General features: G+C 39.6%; 2 protein-coding genes across 2 annotated transcripts; one reads left to right on the top strand and one right to left on the bottom strand.

Moving 5' to 3' along the window:
• Positions 1-1,692: 1,692 nt before the first annotated feature.
• On the top strand, positions 1,693-21,295 carry LOC134186027 (cell adhesion molecule DSCAM-like). The gene is made up of 20 exons (XM_062653932.1): positions 1,693-1,855; positions 1,917-2,336; positions 2,405-2,830; positions 2,888-3,169; positions 3,235-3,525; positions 9,136-9,456; positions 9,518-9,805; positions 9,862-10,158; positions 10,214-10,513; positions 10,584-10,889; positions 11,776-12,075; positions 13,799-14,104; positions 14,229-14,522; positions 14,588-14,878; positions 14,955-15,248; positions 15,326-15,431; positions 15,486-15,549; positions 20,660-20,723; positions 20,791-20,997; positions 21,067-21,295. Exons 1-20 carry the CDS (start codon positions 1,693-1,695, stop codon positions 21,096-21,098), a joined length of 5,052 nt encoding a protein of 1,683 aa, XP_062509916.1. The 3' UTR covers positions 21,099-21,295.
• On the bottom strand, positions 17,938-19,211 carry LOC134185952 (uncharacterized). Its single transcript, XM_062653845.1, has 2 exons — positions 19,202-19,211; positions 17,938-19,056 (listed from the first exon to the last, which is right to left on the bottom strand). The coding sequence occupies exons 1-2, from the start codon at positions 19,209-19,211 to the stop codon at positions 17,999-18,001; spliced, it is 1,068 nt and encodes a 355-aa protein (XP_062509829.1). The 3' UTR covers positions 17,938-17,998.
• Positions 21,296-22,230: the final 935 nt, after the last annotated feature.

Below are 22,230 nucleotides of genomic sequence, written 5' to 3'. Positions count from 1 at the left end.
GTGTAGTACGCATATACGCATTACACCATCCTGGCAATGGCGGACGTCCATGTTGTGGAAGTGGCAAGTAATAAGGACTGTCATTTAATAGTTGTAACTGTAGGCAAAGCCACTTCCAACTGAGTGCTAGGTTGTGTTTATGTGGGGATAGTCATCTTCAGTTTGCCTTTAGAAATTAAGTCTTAGGAGCTTTTCACACTGTCACTAACAATTGTTACCCTACAGTAATTCTAGAGTTGGTGGCGATCTCCTTTAGTACGACTCTAGTAATCCATATGAACTGGCACATGCAATCCATACGACGCCAGTGAGGAAGTAGACCACAACTTATGTTAGCACTCGATTTGGTATGTGGAGTTGCTGAATCACAGAAGGTGGGAAGACTGTTCCAGAACTACTGGCAAACAATATATCGTACTTATGCTGTTTGTTCTATGCTTTAGGAGACATGCATGGAGTACCAGAACATTTTGGAATGTCTAGCATAAGCACAAGCTGCACGTAACATAATTAAACTAAAGCTTTCTATCTAGACCTTGCAAGCAGTCATACCACTGAAATACTTTCAGTACATTTGTGGTGTAAACAAGGTCCAATAGCACTCTAGGCATCAACAAGAGCGTACTAAATTATTTGCATCCATTTACTACACCCAATTTATGTGCAATGTAGGTATTGTTCAGTCGCACTGAACAATAGTGTAATGTTTGGCTGATATTAAACATGCTATGTCTTTGTTGCAAGCAATATCTGATCTTTGTCGCAGCACACTGCAGTATACATCTAGCCGTCCTGGGATTTGTTTCTGTAGAATGTGTTACACTAGAGCACCACCTTGAGTCTAGAGGGTGTCCAGATAACTGATTCATTCATGTGTGGGGCTATATACCATATACTATTATAGCTATCTGCAATTACCATAGCAAGACTTAGGTTTAAGAGTCTAGCCAGTTTCTTCCTTTCAATTGAATCAAGGTGACAGGTGCTGCAGTATCTCTTGCTTGGATGTGGAAGTGGTTGAACCCTCAAGCTTAAGGAAGACTGGTAAAGTTGCCTTAATTAATTATAAGCCTTATGGGAAATGTCCCTGCTTTTTGTCTGTACAGTGGTTTGATTTGTGCTTTGATTTACGCCTCTGATTTTATGGTCAAGTGATGGCCATGTGGCAGGCACGAGCTGTTCATATAGTTGTTATATGTCCAGATTAGTGGCTGTCTACTGTATTTGTTTATTGTTTAGTTAGAAATTAATTAATTAATTACTTGATAAGTAAGTAAGTAAATAAATAAATTAATTAATAAGGAAGTAAATAAATTCTGAACTTGAGTAGAAATTAAAAGGGTAGGAAACTGCTTTTGCAACCTATTTCTATTTTAGTTTTTCTAGATTTTATCAAGTTGTGTTTTACTGTTTTTTTGTGGTTTTACAGATCAGCTTCTTGATATTTATTCAGCAGCTACTGCAACTGCATCTAGTTTTGCATCATACTACCCTCCTCAGTGGGCAATTGAAGGAAGCAGTAAAAGATATGATTATGCGTGCTTTCTGTCACAAAGTGAACCAGCTCCATGGTGGCGTTTGGATTTAAAAATTTTGAGAAACATTTTCAATGTGAGAATTGTTTCTGCTACTACTCGAGCTCTTTTAGATGGTCTTACAGTATATGTGAGCAATGAAACTAGTCTAAATGTAATGAATGACAAAGCTCAATGTGGTGACAGTCTTACTGATGGCACTGGGGTGGATGTCATAACATTTGATTGCAATGGAACTCTAGTAGGACGATATGTTTACATCACTACATCTACAACAGGGCAGTTGGCAATATGTGAAGTTATGCTCAATGTACAAACAGGTGTGTTAGTGCTAGACTATTTTCTTTTGCAACAAATCTGTAGTCATATTTTTATATTTAGGATCAGGGTCAACTATTAACTTTAGTTCTATTCAAGCTGAAGCTGTTCAAAGTCCAGGTGATGATGGAAGTAGAACAGCTGACTTGGCCATTGATGGTAATGAATCCTACATTGAAGCACAGTGTGCATCTACAATTAATAGTCCTGATCCATTTCTCAGAATTGATTTAAAACGACCACATTTGATCACTAAGGTTGATGTCAAGTTTTATGATAGTGGTGGAAATAGATCAACTGTACGTGTGGGAGGCAACTTGATTAATTCTCGCAATTACCAGTGTGGACCTCTCTTGTCATATGAAAACAATTCTGGAGACTTTTACAGTTTTGTGTGCAGTAAGGCTCAACTTGGACAATATGTTGTTGTGAGTATTAGTGGCACAGTTAAACTGCAGGTGTGTGAAATTTGCATCATCACAGGTAAACCATTTTGCCCCAGTGTACGAATACCATGAATGGTTCTTCTAGTATGTGTATTTTATTTGTAGAGAAAGTACTGGACATATATGCAACAAGCTCTGTTACTGCATCTTCACAAAGTTTGGACTTCAATCACATTTGGAAAGCAGTAGATAGATTCACTACTACTGCTGATGTAACAAGTTATATTTCGCTTCGAGATCGAAGTCCAGACGATTACTGGAGACTGGAATTGATGGAGTTTGCAACTATTTCTTTAGTGAAAATATCATCAGTGAGAAATAAAGGACGACGTGGTGACTTACTCAAAACTACTGCATATATTGGCAATACAACAACCAACAGAGGAGAGGACAACACTGCATGTGGAACAATATCTTCAACAGCAGAAATAGTTATTTATATTCAGTGTGTCAATCCTATTGTAGGGAAGTACGTATACTTGGTTGCTGTTCGTCAACTTAGACTGGATGAAGTTGAATTTTACAAGCCAGGTTTCATTAAGCATTATTGCTATGTGCTATTTGTCATTTATTATTTTGATGCTTTAGGTTTGCCAATTATAAAAAGTCAACCTCAATGGCAGCAAGTCACTCCTGATTCAAACATATCTTTCGTCTGCTCAGCTGATGGAACACCACTACCCTCAATCACATGGAAACATGGAATGACAGCTGCAAGTGGTGCAGTATCTCAATCGGTTTCTAATGCTTTTACAATGACAAGCATGCTAACACTTACATCTGTGGAACGATCTAGAAGTGGAAATTACACATGTGAGGTAACAAACTCTGAGGGAACACGCAGTGCTGTAGCTTTTCTCGCTGTGCTTTGTGAGTATTTTTGCATTACATCTTCATCATTATGCTTATTTAACACTTTGTTTTGAATTCTGTAGATGCTCCTGCGGTAGCTTCAATGACTCAGTCTGTTGTTGCATTGCAAGGATCTACTACCATACTGCTAGTAACAGTCTCAGGAGCTTCACCTGATGTTCCAAACAATGCCGCTAACAGAACATGGTCTGGTCCATCAGGGACAATTACAACCAACAGCAAATATAGCTTCTCTACAAATCGATACAGTCTGTTTATAAAAAGTGTTGCTTTTACTGATTCAGGAAACTACAAATTTACAGCTTCCAATCTTGTTGGCAGTGCATCTATTACAATCACATTGACTGTAGAAGGTATGCTTAAAGTCGTCACAATTAATTATTCGATCCTATTGATTATCATGTATTTTAAATATTGCTTGTTTGTGCTTAGCATTATGGTATTTACACTATTTGTGTTTATTTGTGTTGTGTACACTTTGTATTGTGGTATGTGTGCAGTAGCAGATCCAGACATGGGCACACACACCCCTTTCAGGCCGGGCTCACACAAACTGCCTTGCTTGCGTTCAGAATAATATTCCTTTTAGGGATTGTATGGCTTAGCCTTCTCAGCAATATACTGTAAATCAGTAAATGTTTTCGTAAGTTATTTAATTTCACAAATTTCTTAAATTGCAAAGAATTGCTAACTTAATTGCTTACTAACTTTTGTAGTTCAATTATCTATCAATACTTGGTTTATACTTATTTTATACATTTTATTATGTACATTTAGCTCATTGGGCTGTGTAAACAACGTCCAAAAACTCATAGAATCGAAATAATTCATTCAACCAAAGACATTCCTGTTTGGAAACTGTAATGATGTTCATGGCTGTCAAACGCAATGACGACCTAACCTAGGTATCTTCAGATGTAGCTCATCGTTGTACTAAACTACCACGTTTTCAATTGCAATTGTTCTTTGAAGGCTCTTCCAGTTACTCAATCTATTCATTTGTGGATGCACATACAACGCTTTCTGAATGATTGTCTTCATTGTTTGGGTTGGGCAGGAGGCTTTCTCGGCTCAGAGTAGCGACAAATTGGCTTTTGCAAGCCAATAAATCAGACATCAGGGATGGCCAAATGCGGCCCCTGACATGTTGGTCATGATTGCAATTAAAATCTGTAGTTGAGTAATGATCATGCAGAGGATTTTATTTCTATAGTATACTGTCTCTGTCTTTGCTGTCTGGAGACTTGGAGGTCGATGCATACATATATGGTTTTGTGATGAGTCAGCATCCGGGTGAGTAAGTAGCGGAAGACTGCCGTTGATTGAACTTTGATTAATTGAATTTGATTAAATTTCTATCTCATCTTTTGATTAACTTACAGTTAAGTAATAGTTTGTTCAACTGCACAATTTTATAAAACAGCAAGTTAATATAATTAATTGATATATTATATGTCTTTATATAAGGTTTCAGATAAGGAGGCATGACTCCAGACAACCTAAAGCTTGTGCTGCCACTGGTGGCTAAAGCCTTAGCCAACCCTGGACATGTTGAGAACGAAGTATTGAATGAGCCTCATTGTCACTGACACTTGCTGCACATGTTCAAAACACATGAGAGAGTTTACAAACATTTAGTTCTTACAAAATGGAGTTTGCGGCAGATCACGAACGTTTGGTTTCCTGGAAGTGAACATTTGGGATAGGTATGTCCCATGTCAATTGGACAATGTATGGCTATATAGGACAGTTGTCCACTGATTTCTGTGATGACACCAGTTAATGTGCGATGGACAAAGCATGCAGAACCTGTGCATGGAATGGTTTATAGTGAGTAATACTTACGCAATATCAGACCCACTCTCTCATCCTAGATTACCAAGTACATACTGGGGCAGGAGCTGCAACAATCATGCAAGCAACTAGGATGCAGTGGTCTTGCCAAAGAATGACTGATGGTCTTCATTCCTGCCATAAAGTATACCACAGTACTATACAGCTGTAATACCACCACATGGCTATATATAAGAAACAACCAAATCAGAGTCAGAAATATGGCTAACAGTGATGTAGTCCTTTGTCTGCGATATCCTCCAGGGAATTCCATTGCTTCTACCCTATTCCCTACCACACTGTACAAAGGCACACTGCACTTATTAGAACATTTGGTTCTATATATATATATATATATATATATATATATATATATATATATATATATATATATATAAAGCTTCACGAATGCAGATTATGCAGCAGCAGAACGAGAGAAGGCAAAGAATATATTAAAAGCACTTACACAAGTCTTTAGATTTGGGCTATCTCTTTCGTCCTTGCTATGGCGATGTTTGGTCGATGGGGTAAGGATGCCGAGTCAACTCTTTACAACGCATCGAAAATGGCTCCTCTTGCTCTTGGAATGTCATCTACTCAGTTTCATAATTCATGGAGGAGACATTTGAGTGTATGCTTACAAACACAAATAGCAAGATCATAGAAGAGAAGGTTTCTTGTATTGTTGGAAGACGTCCTCCAAATCCAAATGAAACCAGACAGATATAGTTAGAGGTTTGGAGTAGACTTTTCGTAATTACTGTAGTTGTGTTTTGCATGTTTTAACAATGTATCAGTGTCGTTGTTGTTTCTTGCTTTAGTATTCTAGTTAGCTGAACTCTTAGTTATGACATTTGTGTTATACAGTAGCTTGTTATAGATGTTTATTTGAAGCCTATGTAAGCATTGAAATATTCATTCAAGAGAGAGAGAGGGGAGAGAAGGAGAGAGAGAGAGAGAGAGAGAGAGAGAGAGAGAGAGAGGGAGAAGGAGAGAGAGAGAGAGAGAGGGAGGGAGGGAGAAGGAGAGAGGGAGAAGGAGAGAGAGAGAGGAGAGAGGGAGGGAGGGAGGGAGGGAGGGAGGGAGGGAGGGAGGGAGGGAGAGGGAGAGGGAGTGAGAGAGAGAGTGAGAGAGAGAGAACAGAAGGACAAAGTGACCTGTTTTCTCCTCTCGCAAAGAAGTAACAGGTGGCATGTGAACCTGAGAACTTTACTGCAGCCCTCACATATGTAAGAAGTGAGCTTAACAGCACTATGGGTGAAGACAAGTTTAAAGATCTGGTTTTCTTTTTGTGCATAAGGACATTCTTTTGGACTACATTGTGGTCATTGCCCTGAAGAATTCAAGACAAATGCTCTTTGTTGATTCCTTGAATGCAGAAATCGATTGAAGTGATGTTGGGTTTTGAAGGTGTTAGTGGGTGTCAAATAGAATGAACTGAATTCTATATTGCTGTTGATCAAACATAGTAGCTAGTAGGTGCATTGCCCTTTTGTTGACTGCTCAGAAACTACTTTTTACTGTAGTGAATGCTTTTCTGTAATTTAATTGGATGGCAGCTTGTGGTGCAACAGCTGATGAGCATCACATTTGTGGTTTCGACATGGCCTTAAGCAGCATCGAATTTTGTAACCAAATTCACGTCCATGAAAGCACTTGACAATGGTGGCTAAGAAATCTTGTCATTGTTAAATTGCTTGCCAAAAGTTAGTTTGTATTAATTAATTTTGTAATAAAATAGTATGTAGTATACATATGTCCTAATTGCTTAATTGCCCTGATGTTGAGTCACATTGCGAATGTGTAACGTCATGAAGTTGATGACATTATACCTATGGCACTGAAGAGTGCCCTTTTCTATTACTCTAGATCGGCCACTGGTGTGTGTGTGTGTGTGTGTGTGTGTGTGTGTGTGTGTGTGTGTGTGTGTGTGTGTGTGTGTGTGTGTGTGTCTGTAATACTGTAGCTCAATTGGTTAGAGAGTGCATTTGAAGAATGAAAACATCTGGAACCTCGCAGGGTTGCAGGTTCAAGTCACAGTGATGGTGAGCTATGGCATAATTTCCTTAAGCAAGAAACTTACGCACAATTGCTTTTCTCGACTCAGGAGTATAAATGAGTACCTGGTCATTGACTGGTGTGGACATGGTTGCTGGCTTGGCAGCAACATCATGCAGCAGACGGGTACTTGTGGGCCTTGGTGTCCAGTCCCAAAGCTGCGCCATAGTCAGTGCCCCTGGATGATTCTGGCCAAGCTCCAGGTGGACTGCAGCACTGGCCCTAAGCCTTCACATAGCGCATGGAGGCCCTGTCTCTAGAGGCAGGGGAGCTATCTCCGCAACTGACCTTAACTAAGGTTGACGTCATTCACGAATGACGTGGAAAGCTTGACATTTGTCCATTTTTGTCCATGTGTGTGTGTGTGTGTGTGTGTGTGTGTGTGTGTGTGTGTGTGTGTGTGTGTGTGTGTGTGTGTGTGTGTGTGTGTATGCTGTGTGTGCACGTATCAGAGCACATACATTTATGCAATACTAACTAACTGGTTCAAACCTCACTGCTTGACAGCACAAGGGTGACACACTGAGCAAATGGGCTGCGAAAACACAGGGATACCACATGTATGTCTGTGGCGTCAGATTCCACGTTGTCGTACACTCATGTTATGAAACAGCAAGACAGGTTCTAGATGAAACAGAAATCACCTAAATAAGGCAGGTAAATGCAACTTCGACAACCTCCCATAAAGTCACCTTTGAATAAAATCTCAATTTTGAAAATGTTGCAATTTTGTCTAAATCTTTCCATATGAGTCACGATCTAATAATAGCTGCATGTAAGCCATGAGTTATACAGACTTACAATGTAAGTTGCAGATTTTATTGACTTCTTTACAACAGTAGTGCATCTGTTTTTGATCTTTAATGGTATGGTACTTTAGTGAACATCCTGGATACAGACCACTCTCAAATTAAAACACCATTAGATCATTGCTACACTTAGGCTGTGGCATATACAGACTTAAGCCATATCTTCCATTCACAGCTCTAAGGTACAAGCAAGTTGATCCAAGTCTTAATTTTGTTGTAAAGAACATGTGATTCTGTGCTGCATTATGCAGGCTTGTTTTACGATGTCCACTAGCTTCATGATGTAGCTGTACAGTGTCTACTATAACATTGCTAATGCACATGCATCTTTTGACTCCCCTCTCAATTTTCTGTTGTATTGCATCTTGAGCTTAGCAACCTAATTAGTCAAATCTCGCAGACATGTGAGCACTGTGAAATCTAGTGAGAGTGCTTAGATCTAGAGTCTACACAAAAGCTTACTTCACTACTTGCTTCTTCTCATCAGACACTGTGGCATTATTCCATCTACCTGCTGCAGCAACAAACAAGACGTAAGCAAACGCTAAGCCCTAGCCAGAGCTTAGTGCTACAGTGAAAGCAGTACACTGAATTTATTTTGTATGAAAGGTAGAGCATGTCATGCTAAACTCGTCAGTGTCCGATTAGCCTAGGATTATCAAACTTAAGTAAACATACTGTGATATACATACCACAGTAAGTAATAGTCTAGTGTGGAGCGTAGCAGCCGGACATCAAACATTGTTCAACTAAATAATGGGAGTGACCGACCTCAAAGCTTCACCATAGTCTTGCATGGCCAAACCCTCTGAGGGGAGTGATCTGACCACTGGAGCATGCAGTGCACTATTTCTTAATTGGTTTTAAGCAGGTGGTCCTTTCATGCATGTTTGGAAGCGTTTATACTAATTGAATAACATTTCCATGTGCTAATTAATACTGAAAGCATTTTTTATTGTATTGTGTTGGTAAATAGCAAGTTGCTGGCTACTATCTAACATTCATGCTGCCTGAAGTAGGCTACGTTTTATTGTTTGTTTGCTGTTGTTGTCAACTGCACGTCTATTTGTTTTCAGTGGTATTTCTCAATATTTAAATGAAACACTTATCTGCTTGAGATTGTGAGAACACTAGCAACATGTGTGGTGCACTTGATATTGAATTTTTTAGTGGATTTGTGTGTTTACATACATTCTGCTGGTAGACTCTGAATATTATTTGTATATTACCTGTATAGTAATAATTTGCTCATTGTCTTTTTAGTAAAACCAACTGTTGTTGCTGTGAACAAAACCCTTGTTGGTGTTGAAAACTTTAGTCTTATGCTGTCTGTTTACATTCGTAATGCATTTCCAGCAGTAAAGGCAGAAAATATAATTTGGACAAACTCAACTAGTGGTGATCCTTTCAACACTAGCACTAGTCTCAGTGGTCCAGAACCTTTCTATCAATCATATGATAGTATGAACATGATTGCTAGCTTGTTAGTAAAGAACATCAGTTTGGATTCAGGTGGTGGATACAGGTGCACAGCAACTAATGAGGCTGGATCTGGAAGTGAATTAGTTGTAATATCTATACAAGGTATAGCGTTATCCTAGTAACTACTTTTGTAGCATGTATGTTTTCGTCATTTTATATTTAGGTCCTCCCAAGTTTGTAGAGAGAGCAAGTGACACAAATGTTCTTGTTGGTGACACTGCTATTTTTCACTGTCAAACATCTAATGAGCCAGTTGCCAACTATGTTTGGCAAAAGGGAGACTTGACTGTTTCTGATGGTTCTTATTCTCGATTCAGTTTTAGTGAGCCTGCAACAAGTGATGGAACACTGGTCATTGCTAATGTGACATATGGTGATCGTGGAGAGTATAAGTGCACTGCAACAAATATACATGGAGTTGTGGCTGCTAGTGCTATACTCAATGTCCAGGGTATTTTGACTATGTTTATTAGATTGTGTCTGAAATAGTCACGTATTTGTTTGTAGTCCCACCTGTAATCATATCACCTCCAATCCCACAGACTACCATTGAGCCAGGTACCACTGTGTTTAGTTGCAGTGCATTCAGTCAACCTTCTCCCATTATTTCATGGAAGAGAACAGTACCTGGGAATTCTGTCGAAGAGACACTGGCAGTCGGTGGAAGATTTTCTATTGACTCTAATAGCTCACTTATTATTACATCGACAAGATATGAAGATAGAGGGACGTATACATGTATTGCAATGAACAGTCTAGCTGAAATGAAGATGGACAAATCGAGCACTCAGTTGGTTGTAAATGGTTTGTTTTATTTTGGTTTCAATTGTTAGTAATGTATTAATTTTTTCTGCTGCAGTTCATCCAAATATTACAACAACACCTCAGAACACAATAGTTGTCTCTCCAAGTGATATTTCTCTTAATTGTGAAGCAATGGGTTTTCCTATACCAAGTTTATTGTGGCCACATGATGGTCAAGATATTTCTCCAAATGATAAAAAACAAAATGTTCAAACCAACCAGAAAATGTCTGAAATCAAAGTGGTATCACGTTTACTTATTAGAAGATCAGAATTCAAAGACAGAGGAATGTACAGATGTCTTGTCAGCAATTTGGTAGGGCACGATAAAGCAAGCAGTGTTGTTACTGTTCAATGTATGATAAGTCTTTTGCCTAAGCAGGAATTTGAATACACAGTGGGTGATTAAGTATTTGCGCTTTTTAGATATTCCATCAATTATCATCAGTCCAATTGTAAAGGATGTGATTAAGCCAAATGCTGTGTCATTGCAATGTACAGCAGTAGGTTTTCCACCACCATCAATTGAATGGGTGAAGAACAATGATACAATACTCCCTAACACATACAGAGTCGATGAAGCAACATGGGTGGACAACATTGGAGTGCCAACTCTTTCAAGCAATTTAACAGTAAAACCAACTGTAACCTCGGATACTGGCAATTTTATATGCGTAGCAAAGAATATCTTGCAAAGTGTATCATCAAGACCTGTTCGACTCACTGTGTTGGGTAAGAAACTTCCATTGCATTATAGTAACTGAAGCTGTGTTTATATCCTTGCCTTAATTAATCTACAGCAATTAGCCTTAGCTTTGAATAATTGACTGACTTCCTGAGCATTATTACAAAGTTGAACACCATTTTGCTTCCAAGCGTGCTACTTGAAAATTTATCTATATCCTACAAACAACTGTTTCATGTGACTACAAAATTTCATAATATAACATTGCTAAAATTGCCTGCATTGTCTAATGGTGAAATGCAAGACGACAGGACCCAAGCTGCTCCATGGCAACACTAAATTTATATTTTGGTATATAATTTTGCAAGGTAGAAGAAACATTGCTTTTGTGTTGACGATTGCAAATGGGTGTGTTAGTTGTGCATTTCCAACAAGACCCTGTGATTTACAAATGTGAATAAGACTGCTTTGGTGGAAGCTCTTTCATATGGGCACTTGGTACGTGTTTAGTGATTTGTCTGTCTCTTGTCTTTTGCTACGCTATACAAACCAATGCAAATGCTGCTGGACCATTTTGACGGCACCAGTAGCATGAGACGTGGGTCTCAAAGGTGGGCAGGCTCATAGATAAAGCTGAACATGTGACATCATAGAGTACGCCCTATTTTAAAATTAATTCAACACAGAATATAGGTTTATTCTAAATTTCCAATTAATACTTACTTAGCTACAGCTAATTTAATTAAGAAACTAATATTACATGAGCTGCTGTAGAGGATTTCTGGAAGGTGTCTTTCACAAAAATTAAAAAACGCCCCTGAGCAGACATAGCCCCGTAGCTCCACAGATTGGAAGTGGTTTAGTAGTCTACATAACTTGTTCACTCATATTACATTTGCAAAGTTTTAAACTACTACTATTTTTCTACTGTAGAGGAACCATTTGCACCTATCAACGTTATCTTCACTGGCGTGACGTCAACATCTGTTTCACTGCAGTGGAGTTCTTCTTTTGATGGCAATAGCGCAATATTTCAATTTATTATTCAATATGCTGGTGGCATTGACAACACAACATGGTCAGCTGGTGAGAACACTAACAGCCAACAGCCATCGTATGTTGTCACGAGACTACATCCATATGCAAACTACACGTTTAGAGTGGCAGCCACAAATTCTATAGGAATAAGTGACTTCAGTGATTCTTCTTCTGTGGCTCTCACAAGCCAAGACAGTAAGCAGAGAAATTGCATGCCCTATTTGTCTTTTTTGTATGTGCTATTGCTTAATTAGCCTAGAATTAATTTCAATAAGTTTGAGAATCTATGCACTTGAATTATCCTTATCTATTTTAAAGAAATTTGTGCTAACATTTAAGTATATATTTTGCATTCTTGAATTAGACAATATGGTACACAAATTTTTATTGCTTAGCGTTTGTGAATTGTATAGTTAAGCATATTCAAGTTACATTTATCTAGACTTAGTACCTGAGCAACATAAAGTGAGACCCATATATTCTCTTTTTGCTACTCTGACTTGATAAAAAGATGTAGCAGTAACATTTGAATTGCAGTCTAATATGGGAGGTTTATATATGTGGTCTATAATGAGGTTAGTTTAATGCTTTCAAAGTAGACTGATTTAATTTTTGACAACTTCCTTTTAGTTAAAAATGACATTCATGACTCAAATTTCTTCTCACGTTAGTCAGGATTGTGTTTTTTATTATGTAAAATGATTGAATTTGGACAGTTTTTGCACATTGTAATTGATAAAGCATACAAGGATAGTATTTATAGCTTCCAGAAGTAATACGTTTCTTGCCGATGTCAGTATTATAGTCCATGTTTGAACATTTTTTTTGATTAAACCAATATTGTAAGTAACTTTTGCACTTTAAAATTAGACAATATTGTAAACAGCATTCTATTGGTTAGCACGTCACAATTAAACAAATTAAGGGTTAACGAAATCTATTTAGACTTGCTTGAGCAACACAAATTGAGATCTAATATGTCTACTTGTATATTATTTTTGTTGATGCTTGACTTTGATAAAAATATTTGGCAATAACGTTTGAAGTGCACTTTGGTATGTGACGGTTAGATATGTGATCTAATGAGGTCAGTTTAAGGTTTTTGAGGTTGAACCATTATGTGCATGGCAACTTAAATTTAGGGAGAAAAAGAATTGACAGTCATGGAATCATGCAGATATGAGGTGGCTCAAATTTCACTTTTTCCAGTCAAGAGTACCAGTATTTTTCTTATCATGCCCATCCAGTGAATTGGACACTTTCACGCACCATGATTGATAGCATATTGCAGGTTATTTGCAGCTTTCAATAGATGAAATAGTACAGTACAATAGCAGTTGCTGCAATTAGAGTCTTACTGCACAAGGATACTGTGATCCTGTTACGTTTTGATGTATAGTCATTGTTTTGTCAATTGAGGTATTTTGCTGTTGTTTCTGTTTTCATTATTTGTTCAAGTAAATTAGTTCTAAATGTGGTTTCTGGCAATGTGTCTGTCAGTCACAGATTTTATTATTTAGAGCAGCTATTAATATTTGACATGCATTAGTCATCTGTTGTACCTTAGTTATGAAATATTGCTGTACTTATTTGTAGGTTGGTAGTTAAAACTATTTTGTTCAATTATACTTCAAATATTACTGCAGTTCGAAACAAAACTTTAAAAGTCTTTTGGTCTAGTTTAGGTTTAGGTTTAGGAAGCCTAGAACATAAGATAGCCAGTGCACTGCTGCCGTGTACAAAATTTTGAATTGTGATTAACTGGCTTAAGTGACATTGTCCTACAGTATAGATATAGTGATTTCTAAGAAATGTATTTTTGTTGCACGACAGTATTAATACGTTACAAACAGATTTTGTTGGAGAGTTTTGATATATTTTGCTATTGATATTACTCTAATATTCTTTCTGTTAATAGGGCCGTCAGAAACTCCAAAAATTATTTCTGTATTGGCTGAAAGCTCCAACTCAATCAGGATTAGATGGTTAGTCGTGCCATTCAATGAACGAAATGGCATAATAACACAACATCGAGTGGAGATTCGTGAACGAATTATGGCGCAAAGTCTGCTACCTCCTTTCTATCGCACTGCCACAGAAGAGGACACGATCTTGGTGACTGGTTTGAAGCCCTACACAACGTATAGCTTTCGTGTTGAAGCCTCAACCGCTGTTGGTAGTGGCTATTTCAGTTCATCCAAAGAGGGAAGAACGCATGATAATGGTACGTGTGTATATATCCTATAACTTTTGAACAAATTCTTATTTAATCAATATGCCAATTTGTCTTTAGTGAGATCATCATTAATTAATTATCCTTGTTTTGTAATTACGAAATGTTTTTGCAGCTGCTCGTCCTACTTTACGTGCAGTAAAGTCTGTTGTCATTGTGCCGAATGGATCTACTGCAGTTCTTCACGTGACAATTTCACCAGTTTATCCCAATGTTCCTAACAATGCTGCAAACAGAACATGGTCTGGTCCTTCAGGAGTAATTAATACAACAAACAAGTTTTTCTTGTCGACAGATCGTTATCGTTTGGCAATTCAAGATATTGGTCCAAATGACATTGGACTTTACACATTTACAGCTGCAAATACAGTCGGCAGCGCAACTGTTACAATTAAGCTTGCTTTACAAGGTAAGCAATTATAATACACAGAGAAACGGTACATTCTCGCATCTGCTTACTGCGTGCAATTGCAGGATTTCGTCCGACTGTGGAAGTCGTAAACTCGATTGTTGCGGTACCAAAAGGAGTCACCGCTGCTCTTCGAGTGACAGTCTCGGCAGCATCACCTGCGGTTCCAAACAATCCTAGCAACAGAACATGGTTTGGCCCTGCAGGAGTGATTAGAGAAAGTGACAAGTTCGAAGTCTCGTTGAACCGCTATACTCTCATAGTTTATGAAATTGAACAAAGCGATGTTGGAATCTACACTTTTACAGCTACCAATACTGCCGGAAGTACAAAGGTTGCAATAAGTCTTACAATAGGTATAATATAACATCCTACTGACTTGATTAATTTAAAAGTACTTACTGATTTTTTAAACATTTCTTATTGGTTCAGCTGCTCTTCCCACTGTAACTGCGGTAAAGTCAGCTGTCATTGCACCTCAAGGATCTACTGCCATACTTCGTGTAACAGTCTCGGGAGCTTCACCCGATGTTCCCAACAATGCTGATAACAGAACATGGTTTGGTCCTTTGGGAATGATTACACAAAACAGCAAATATAGCTTTTCATCAGATCGTTATAATCTTACAATCACGCAATTTGACGCTCATGATGCTGGAATTTACACTTTTAAAGCATCTAATGACGTTGGCAGTAACACAGTTACTCTAGAACTTATACTAGAAGGTTTGCCAACAGTCACAAATTCAACAATGTATATTCTGGTTTTTCTAATTTCTGTTATTTTACTATGTATTTCCTAGGTACATCTGAATCAAGCACTAATTTGACTGGCATAATAGCTGGAACATGTAGTACATTATTGGCACTCGTTGTCTTTGTTAGTGTTTTGGTTTTCTGCTTTATGAGGTATAAGCCATCTTTCATTTCAAAACATTCTTTTGCAGCTTGCTTTTTCTTTAGATATAAACATTTTGCTGTACGAAACAATCAAGCAAATTTTGATAATTCCTCTGCTCCTGACACGGTGAGGACAAGAGATAAATATTACATGGTACATACGGTAGTTCCCTGTATGTAGGGATCCACCGAGCGCTGTGGGGGCGTGGTCGTCTTTTCTTGCGAGCTTAGGAAACATACTAAATGAAGACAAGAATTTTGCAAAATCGACAGAAAAAACTTTTTGTACGTCGTGTATTATATCCTATTTTTGGGGGGTCACTAATTATACAAACCTTTGCTAGCCTCGGAGGCCCGTGCGCCAATTTGTTCTTCTTTCTTCTTCTTCTTCACGGATATCTCTTTTTGTACGTTAGGTACGGCTGCGAAACTTGAGAAATCGCTTTAGAATTACCCGAACTCTATTCTTTTGGTGACTAGAGAAACCGAAAATATGTTAATTGCAAATTGTGTTTCTTTCAAGTAGATTTGATGCAATGACCGTCATCAACGCTATTGCACAGTTTGGGCCAATCACGGAGCTGCATTTGCGATTGCTTGTCCCATGGCAACCAGATACAATGGACGAAGAGCCAATCGGCTAGACCAAACGCGTTTATGAAAGAGTTTATGACCAAAACTGTGTAATTTGATCATGTTTGCCATTGTCCGGTCTAGTCTGAAATTGTTTGCGATCGGCGTCGCACACAGGAGCAAAATTGACAAATAATTACGTACACATAGCAATTTATACGAAAAACCAACATTTACAACGCATAATCTGTGTGTGATAATCTATGGTTTTGACTATTAATCCAAGTTCTATTCCAGCTGCCGTTGCATATTCAATTACACACGCACAGAAGAAAGAACAATGCAAAGGCACTAAAAATTAGAATCCATATTCGTGCAGCGTACACTAGAATACCATGCATGGTACCGTGTAACCCGTAGACCTATAAACCACTTGAGTAAACTACCTCTAAATCATGTCTAACGAATGTTGCTACATATAAACAGGTTTAATTAACGCTAATATAAACGTACTAAATCTTAGACATACTTATAAAAGTCTCATAGGCCCTAATGAAGTCATGTAAACCTTTGGTATATGTTGCGTTCTTGCACTTCTAAAAACTTACCAAACTAGAATTTAAATACATTTTCTCCCATAAAAGAAATTGATGTAGGGATTGTATAAAAAGTAACAGTAGCAATATATATATATATATATATATATATAGAGAGAGAGAGAGAGAGAGAGAGAGATAGATAGATAGATAGATAGATAGATAGGCGGCCTCCAACTTGGCCAACCGTCAGATTCTTTCAAGAGACTACAGTCTTGCAACCTGCTTCGATTTACTAAATCAAATGACGAATGCTTGAGAGCCCTGGCAACTATAAAGATTTCAAGAGAGACTGAGTTGTCATCAACCAGATTTAGTGCCGGCAGTTTCTTGGCAACTCTCGATACTTCGCCTGGGTGCCTGCAATCAAAAATAAAGAACATCAAAAAGACGATTACGGAATCATCAAATAATCGTCATTTGTCACATCTGACCTCCCTGTCTGTACAAGGTCAAGCGGCTCGATTCAAGGACGTGGAAGCTGAGCACTTTGCCTTGTCCCTAAAATCTCTACCCGATGACTTGTTCAAATGGGCAATAAATGGGCTCCAGGACACCCTCCCATCAGCAACCAACTTACAGTTGTGGAAGAAAATTTCGTGCAATCAATGTCCTCTCTGTCACCAACCCCAATCGCTGTGCCACGTGCTAAATGCATGTCCCAGTCTACTTGATCGAGGTTTGTACAAACAGAGACACGACAATACGCTGAGACTATTTGTGGACTTTCTAAAACGTCATCTTAGTCAACAGTTTTCCATAGTAGCCGACCTACCAGAATCAGTATACAATTTTCCTGTCGATATAACCTGTACCTGCCTTCGTCCAGACATTGTTGTTTAGAATGCCGTCCTCAAAAAGGCCTGGATGCTTGAGCTGTCGGTCCCATTCGAAACAGTCGTGGAAGAAACGAAGGCCCGGAAAGAACGCCGCTATGCCCAACTTGTCAAAGATGCTAACCATCAGTATAAGACGGAGCTTTTGCATCTCTTGGTTGGGTCGAGAGGATTGATTTTTCCTGAAACTCGACGAGCAGTCTGCATGTTGTGCAAGCCTCTTCAACGCGACTTGGACGATCTGTTTCAAGCTGTCATTCATTCCACCCTGAAAGACTCTTTTCGATGCTGGTTGGCAAGAAGAGACAACATCTCTTAACTTAAAAGTGTTTTTTTTTTTTTGTTGTTGTAATTTCTGCTTTTAATCATTTGTGATGTATAGTCTTCGACTGGACCTCTACATAGTACTCCAGAACTCTACTTCTGTTATAGTGCTACCAGTCCTGTAGACGCTTATTGTACTGTATCGTTCGGTATATTACAATAAAGGACCTTCCATAGATAGATAGATAGATTTTATTGAATAATTTCTTTCTCTAGCACAAAAGACTAATGAAAACTGCTGTCTATTCTAATGAACGTAAGACTGAACGTCTGTGAAAGCAAGGTCAAGCGAAGAAAAAGCATAATTTAGTCTTTCCAGCTTCCTTAGAATAACTTTAGCATTGCCTTTCTGAAGTGCAACGCTAATCCGGCGTCTAGACACTGACATAAAATCCTTTTTGTTGTATTGACCATATTCATCCTTGGAGCGATCCCCTAGGGACTTGAGGAAGTTAATGGCTTCCTTGCCCCATCTCCCAAAATGTTCATGTACCAAGGGGATGACATCTGGACGTTGTCCTCCTGGATGGTGAAATTGCTTGTACTTCTCTTTCTTGTGTTGTTCTCGAACAAGGGAGGCATGGCCAGTCACTTTAGCACTAGAGCTAACCACCTCCTTGTTGTAGGGATGAGCTAGCGAGACATCTATCTCAGCATTGGTCAAGCTACCTGAGTCAAAGGTCACAATATCCGGGCGACCAAGGCTGTCGACATAGAGGTTGCGCACTTCCTTCTTGTGGAGAACATCAGCTGAATTTAGACACCTGCACCAGGCCGAGACAATGAAGTCGTGCTGCCAAATTGGGCCACCGTGACGCTTGCATGTCAAGAGGTGGTATGCACCTTCGTCTACTGTAGCTCCACAATCACAGGTGACTGCCCATTGACCAAATATAGGCAAGCCCAAGCGTAAATAAGCCGCTAAGCGATATTCGCGAGTTTCAATAGCGAGCTCATCGTCGGATGGGATTGCGTGAAGCCAAGCTCCAGCTTCCTTTCCTGCAACAGATCTCAAACGAGCAGAACACTGGTCATCGATAGACAAGGCTAGCAAAGTTGCCTCTCTGCCTTGATTAATAGCTGAAGTAAGTCTGTGCTGTAGCTTGTCAGGTTCTGTCAGCAAGTCCTCTAGAGATAAGTGAGCGTAATCACAGCCGCTTTCCAAGATGGATAGCAGTTTCTTATGAGAGTCAGTGAGTTGATGACCTAGAGGGAGGTTCGTAAGAACCTTCCCTAGAAAAGATGGAGAATAACTCGAAAAAGTGAGAAACCGTTTGGGAAGCTGTTGAAAGGTGTTAGACCATGCTGCAAGGAATGCTGCAGGTGATAGATAGATAGATAGATAGATAGATAGATAATATGAACCAAAGCCGGAAATCATTAGTGAATCCTTCCAACTCCCAAATGTAGGGAATGTGGGGGTTGGTAGGATTTACTAATGATGTCTGGCTTTGGTTCATATTATCTATATATCTTGTTTATGTTACTTTTTATACAATCCTTACATCAATTTCTTTTTTTTCAGAGGAAAAGTTTTTAAAATTCTAGTATATATAGACAATGGTGTATGTTCCTGTGCAAAGTACACGAGTGTGGTGTGGTGTGGTGTGGTGTGGCGTGGTGTGGTGTGGTGGGTGGTGTGGTGTGGTGTGTGATGAAGTTTGGTGTGGTGTGTGTGGTCTGGTGTGTGGTCTGGTGTAGTGTGGTGTGGTGTGTGGTGTGTAGTGTACTTGCTGTGGTGTGTAGTGTACTTGCTGTGTTGTGTAGTGTGGCGTGGTCTGGTGTGGTCTGGTGTGGTTTGGTCTGGTGTGTGGTGGTGTGGTGTGTGATGTGTTGTGGTGTGGTGTGTCATGTGGTGTGGTGTAGTGTGATCTGGTGTGTGGTCTGTTGTCGTGTGGTGTGATGTGTGGTCTGGTGTGGTGTAGTTTGATGTGCTGCGTGTTAGTGTGGTGTGTGGTAGTGTTGTGTGGTGTGTGATGTGGTGTGGTGTAGTGTGATCTGGTGTGGTGTGGTGTAATGTGTGGAGTGCTGTGGTGTGGTGTGGTTTGTGGTGGTAGGTGTGGTTTGTGGTGGTAGGTGTGGTGTGCAATGTGATGTGGTGTGATGTGTGATCTGGTATGTGGCCTGGTGTTGTGTGCTGTGATGTGTGGTGGTGTGATGTGGTGTGTGGTGGTGTGATGTGGTGTGTGATGGTGTGGTGTGGTGTGTGGTCTGGTATGTGGTGTGGTGTCGTGTGGTGTGGTGCATGTGGTGTGGTGTGGTGTGGTGTGGTGTGGTGTGTGGTGTGTGTGGTGTGGTGCGGTGCGTATGTAGTGTGGTGTGTATATAGTTTTCTGTGTTGTGCTGCGCTGAGCTGTGGCACGTGTCACTGTGTGTGTGTGTGTGTGTGTGTGTGTGTGTGTGTGTGTGTGTGTGTGTGTGTGTGTGTGTGTGTGTGTGGTGTGATGTGGTGCATGATGTGCTGTAATGTGTGGTGGTGTGGTGTGTGTGTGTGTGTGTGTGTGTGTGTGTGTGTGTGTGTGTGTGTGTGTGTGGTGTGTGTTCTGGTGTGGTCTGGTGTATGTGGTGTACTGTGGTGTGTGGTGTGCGCTATGGTGTAGTATGGTGTATGTGATGTGTGTGATTTTGAGTGGTATGGTGTGTGTGGTGTGGTGTGGTGTGGTGTGGTTTGTATGTAGTGTGGTATGCATGTAGTGTGGTGTGTATGTAGTGTGTTGTGCTGTGCTGTGCTGTGCTGTGCTGTAGCGTGTGTCACGGTGTGTGTGTGTGTGTGTGTGTGTGTGTGTGTGTGTGTGTGTGTGTGTGTGTGTGTGTGTGTCTGTGTGTCTGTGTGTCTGTGTGTGTGTGTGTGTGCACGCACGCTTCTGTACAATTTATCTAATGATCTAATATTTTTGTGATTGTGCAGTCTAAATATTTGGCTGGGCCTGGCACATCTTCAATAAAACTGAAAGAACTCTCTACAACACAAGGTAGTTTTTCAAGAATACACCGTTGTGGCGGCAATTACTTTAATTTATATCCTGACTACTGCCTTAGGCAATGAAACTTTGACCTCCAGCAGGCTTTACGGCATGTTTTTCAATGGGGAAGGTTCGCATTCCGAGCCTGTATACGCTGCCGTAGAAGAGCGTACGGAAGTGTCCGAATCTGCAAAGGCTGCGTTGCGTGATACTTTGACAGCAAACACAGCTTACTCACAACCCAACGCAGTTCAGGAACAACAGACTGAAGAGGAGGAGACAGGTTCTCATTAATTGAATTTATCTATTGTTAGTTATTGATATTAATTTATGTCTGTTGCGAAATTTACAGATCTTACCTACGAGACTTTTCAGTCTGACTAATAGAAGCGTTGCTTCGTGCTTGAACTTTAACGAAAACTCTTTCCTAACCTAAACTCTACTTCCGAAAGAGATTCAGTGATCCTTTCTTATACATATCGTTGTCGACTACATATCTAACATTGCTGATGAAATGGAGTCATTTGCTGCAGCCAAACGTTAAGTTTAGAGTTGCTTTGGTGTGAAATAGTTTTATTGCATACGGGTCATTGGAAATAGCAATGACGTCTTTTACACTTTTTTACTGGTGTACACATGCTTACTCCGAGGTGTCAAATAGAAGCAAGAGCATGCAGATGCATGGATAAATAATCTTAATACATTGCCAGGTTAGTTGACGTAACATTTGAGCAAAGGGCGCTCTATTTTCTTATAATGTATATCCTAATGTTTAGTGTAAGTACGTATCTAGAGGATGACATATTAGTTGCGAGACACAATCTCCGAATGCCACCAAACAGCGCATGCCAACTCGGACAGGAAGATATTGCAAATTAAGATTCATTAAAAAGTGTAGACGAGGACGTTCATCATGTATACCGCCTACAACTATACCTAAAATTACCAAATTTATAATTAGATATTCAAAAATCGCAAAATGTGTAGTATCTAGGGTTGACCTTAGAATCTTTGCCTCAATCTCTAGCGGTTGCAGAGGTTTAGTCTCTCAAAGAAGCATGCATACTTTGAACATTAACTGAACACCGGCGTAGCGTCGGGGGGGACTGGGGGAGGCTAAGCCTCCCAAACATTTTGGGCGTGTCACTTCGCTTCAAGCAGAACTATAATTTTAAGTTACTAAACAGTGACAGTCCGCTTAATCACAGAGTAGTATGTTGATGATCGACGACGACGTTAACTTTATATCTCTGTGACAATACACATCTTCATTTCAGTATGATAAAACCGTGTCGACAAGTCGTGGACACTTAACGTACGCATGGCCATCACTTATTTGAGACGTCGCTATTCGGCAATGGCAGAGTCAAAGAAGACCGCATCAAAAAGGCATGCAGTAGCCTATCTGTCAAGTAAGTCTAGCTAATTAGGGTCGACAACCCGATTGACCGGAGAATCGAATCTCCTGCGGCTCCGCTACCTAGTGATTTCTTGCGCTTCACAGTACTTTCTCCAC

This window comes from Corticium candelabrum, chromosome 10 (assembly GCF_963422355.1).
Source record: "Corticium candelabrum chromosome 10, ooCorCand1.1, whole genome shotgun sequence".
Taxonomy (NCBI): domain Eukaryota; kingdom Metazoa; phylum Porifera; class Homoscleromorpha; order Homosclerophorida; family Plakinidae; genus Corticium; species Corticium candelabrum.
Note: the sequence above shows the minus strand (reverse complement) of the source record. Positions and strands in the feature narration are given on the sequence as shown.

Coding starts and splice junctions, on each gene's coding strand:
- LOC134186027 (XM_062653932.1), top strand. CDS start 1,693: ATGAATGACAAAGCTCAATGTGGTGACAGTCTTACTGATGGCACTGGG. Junction 2,337..2,404: donor TGAAATTTGCATCATCACAG/GTAAACCATTTT, acceptor TTTTATTTGTAG/AGAAAGTACTGGACATATAT. Junction 10,514..10,583: donor CAGTGTTGTTACTGTTCAAT/GTATGATAAGTC, acceptor TGCGCTTTTTAG/ATATTCCATCAATTATCATC.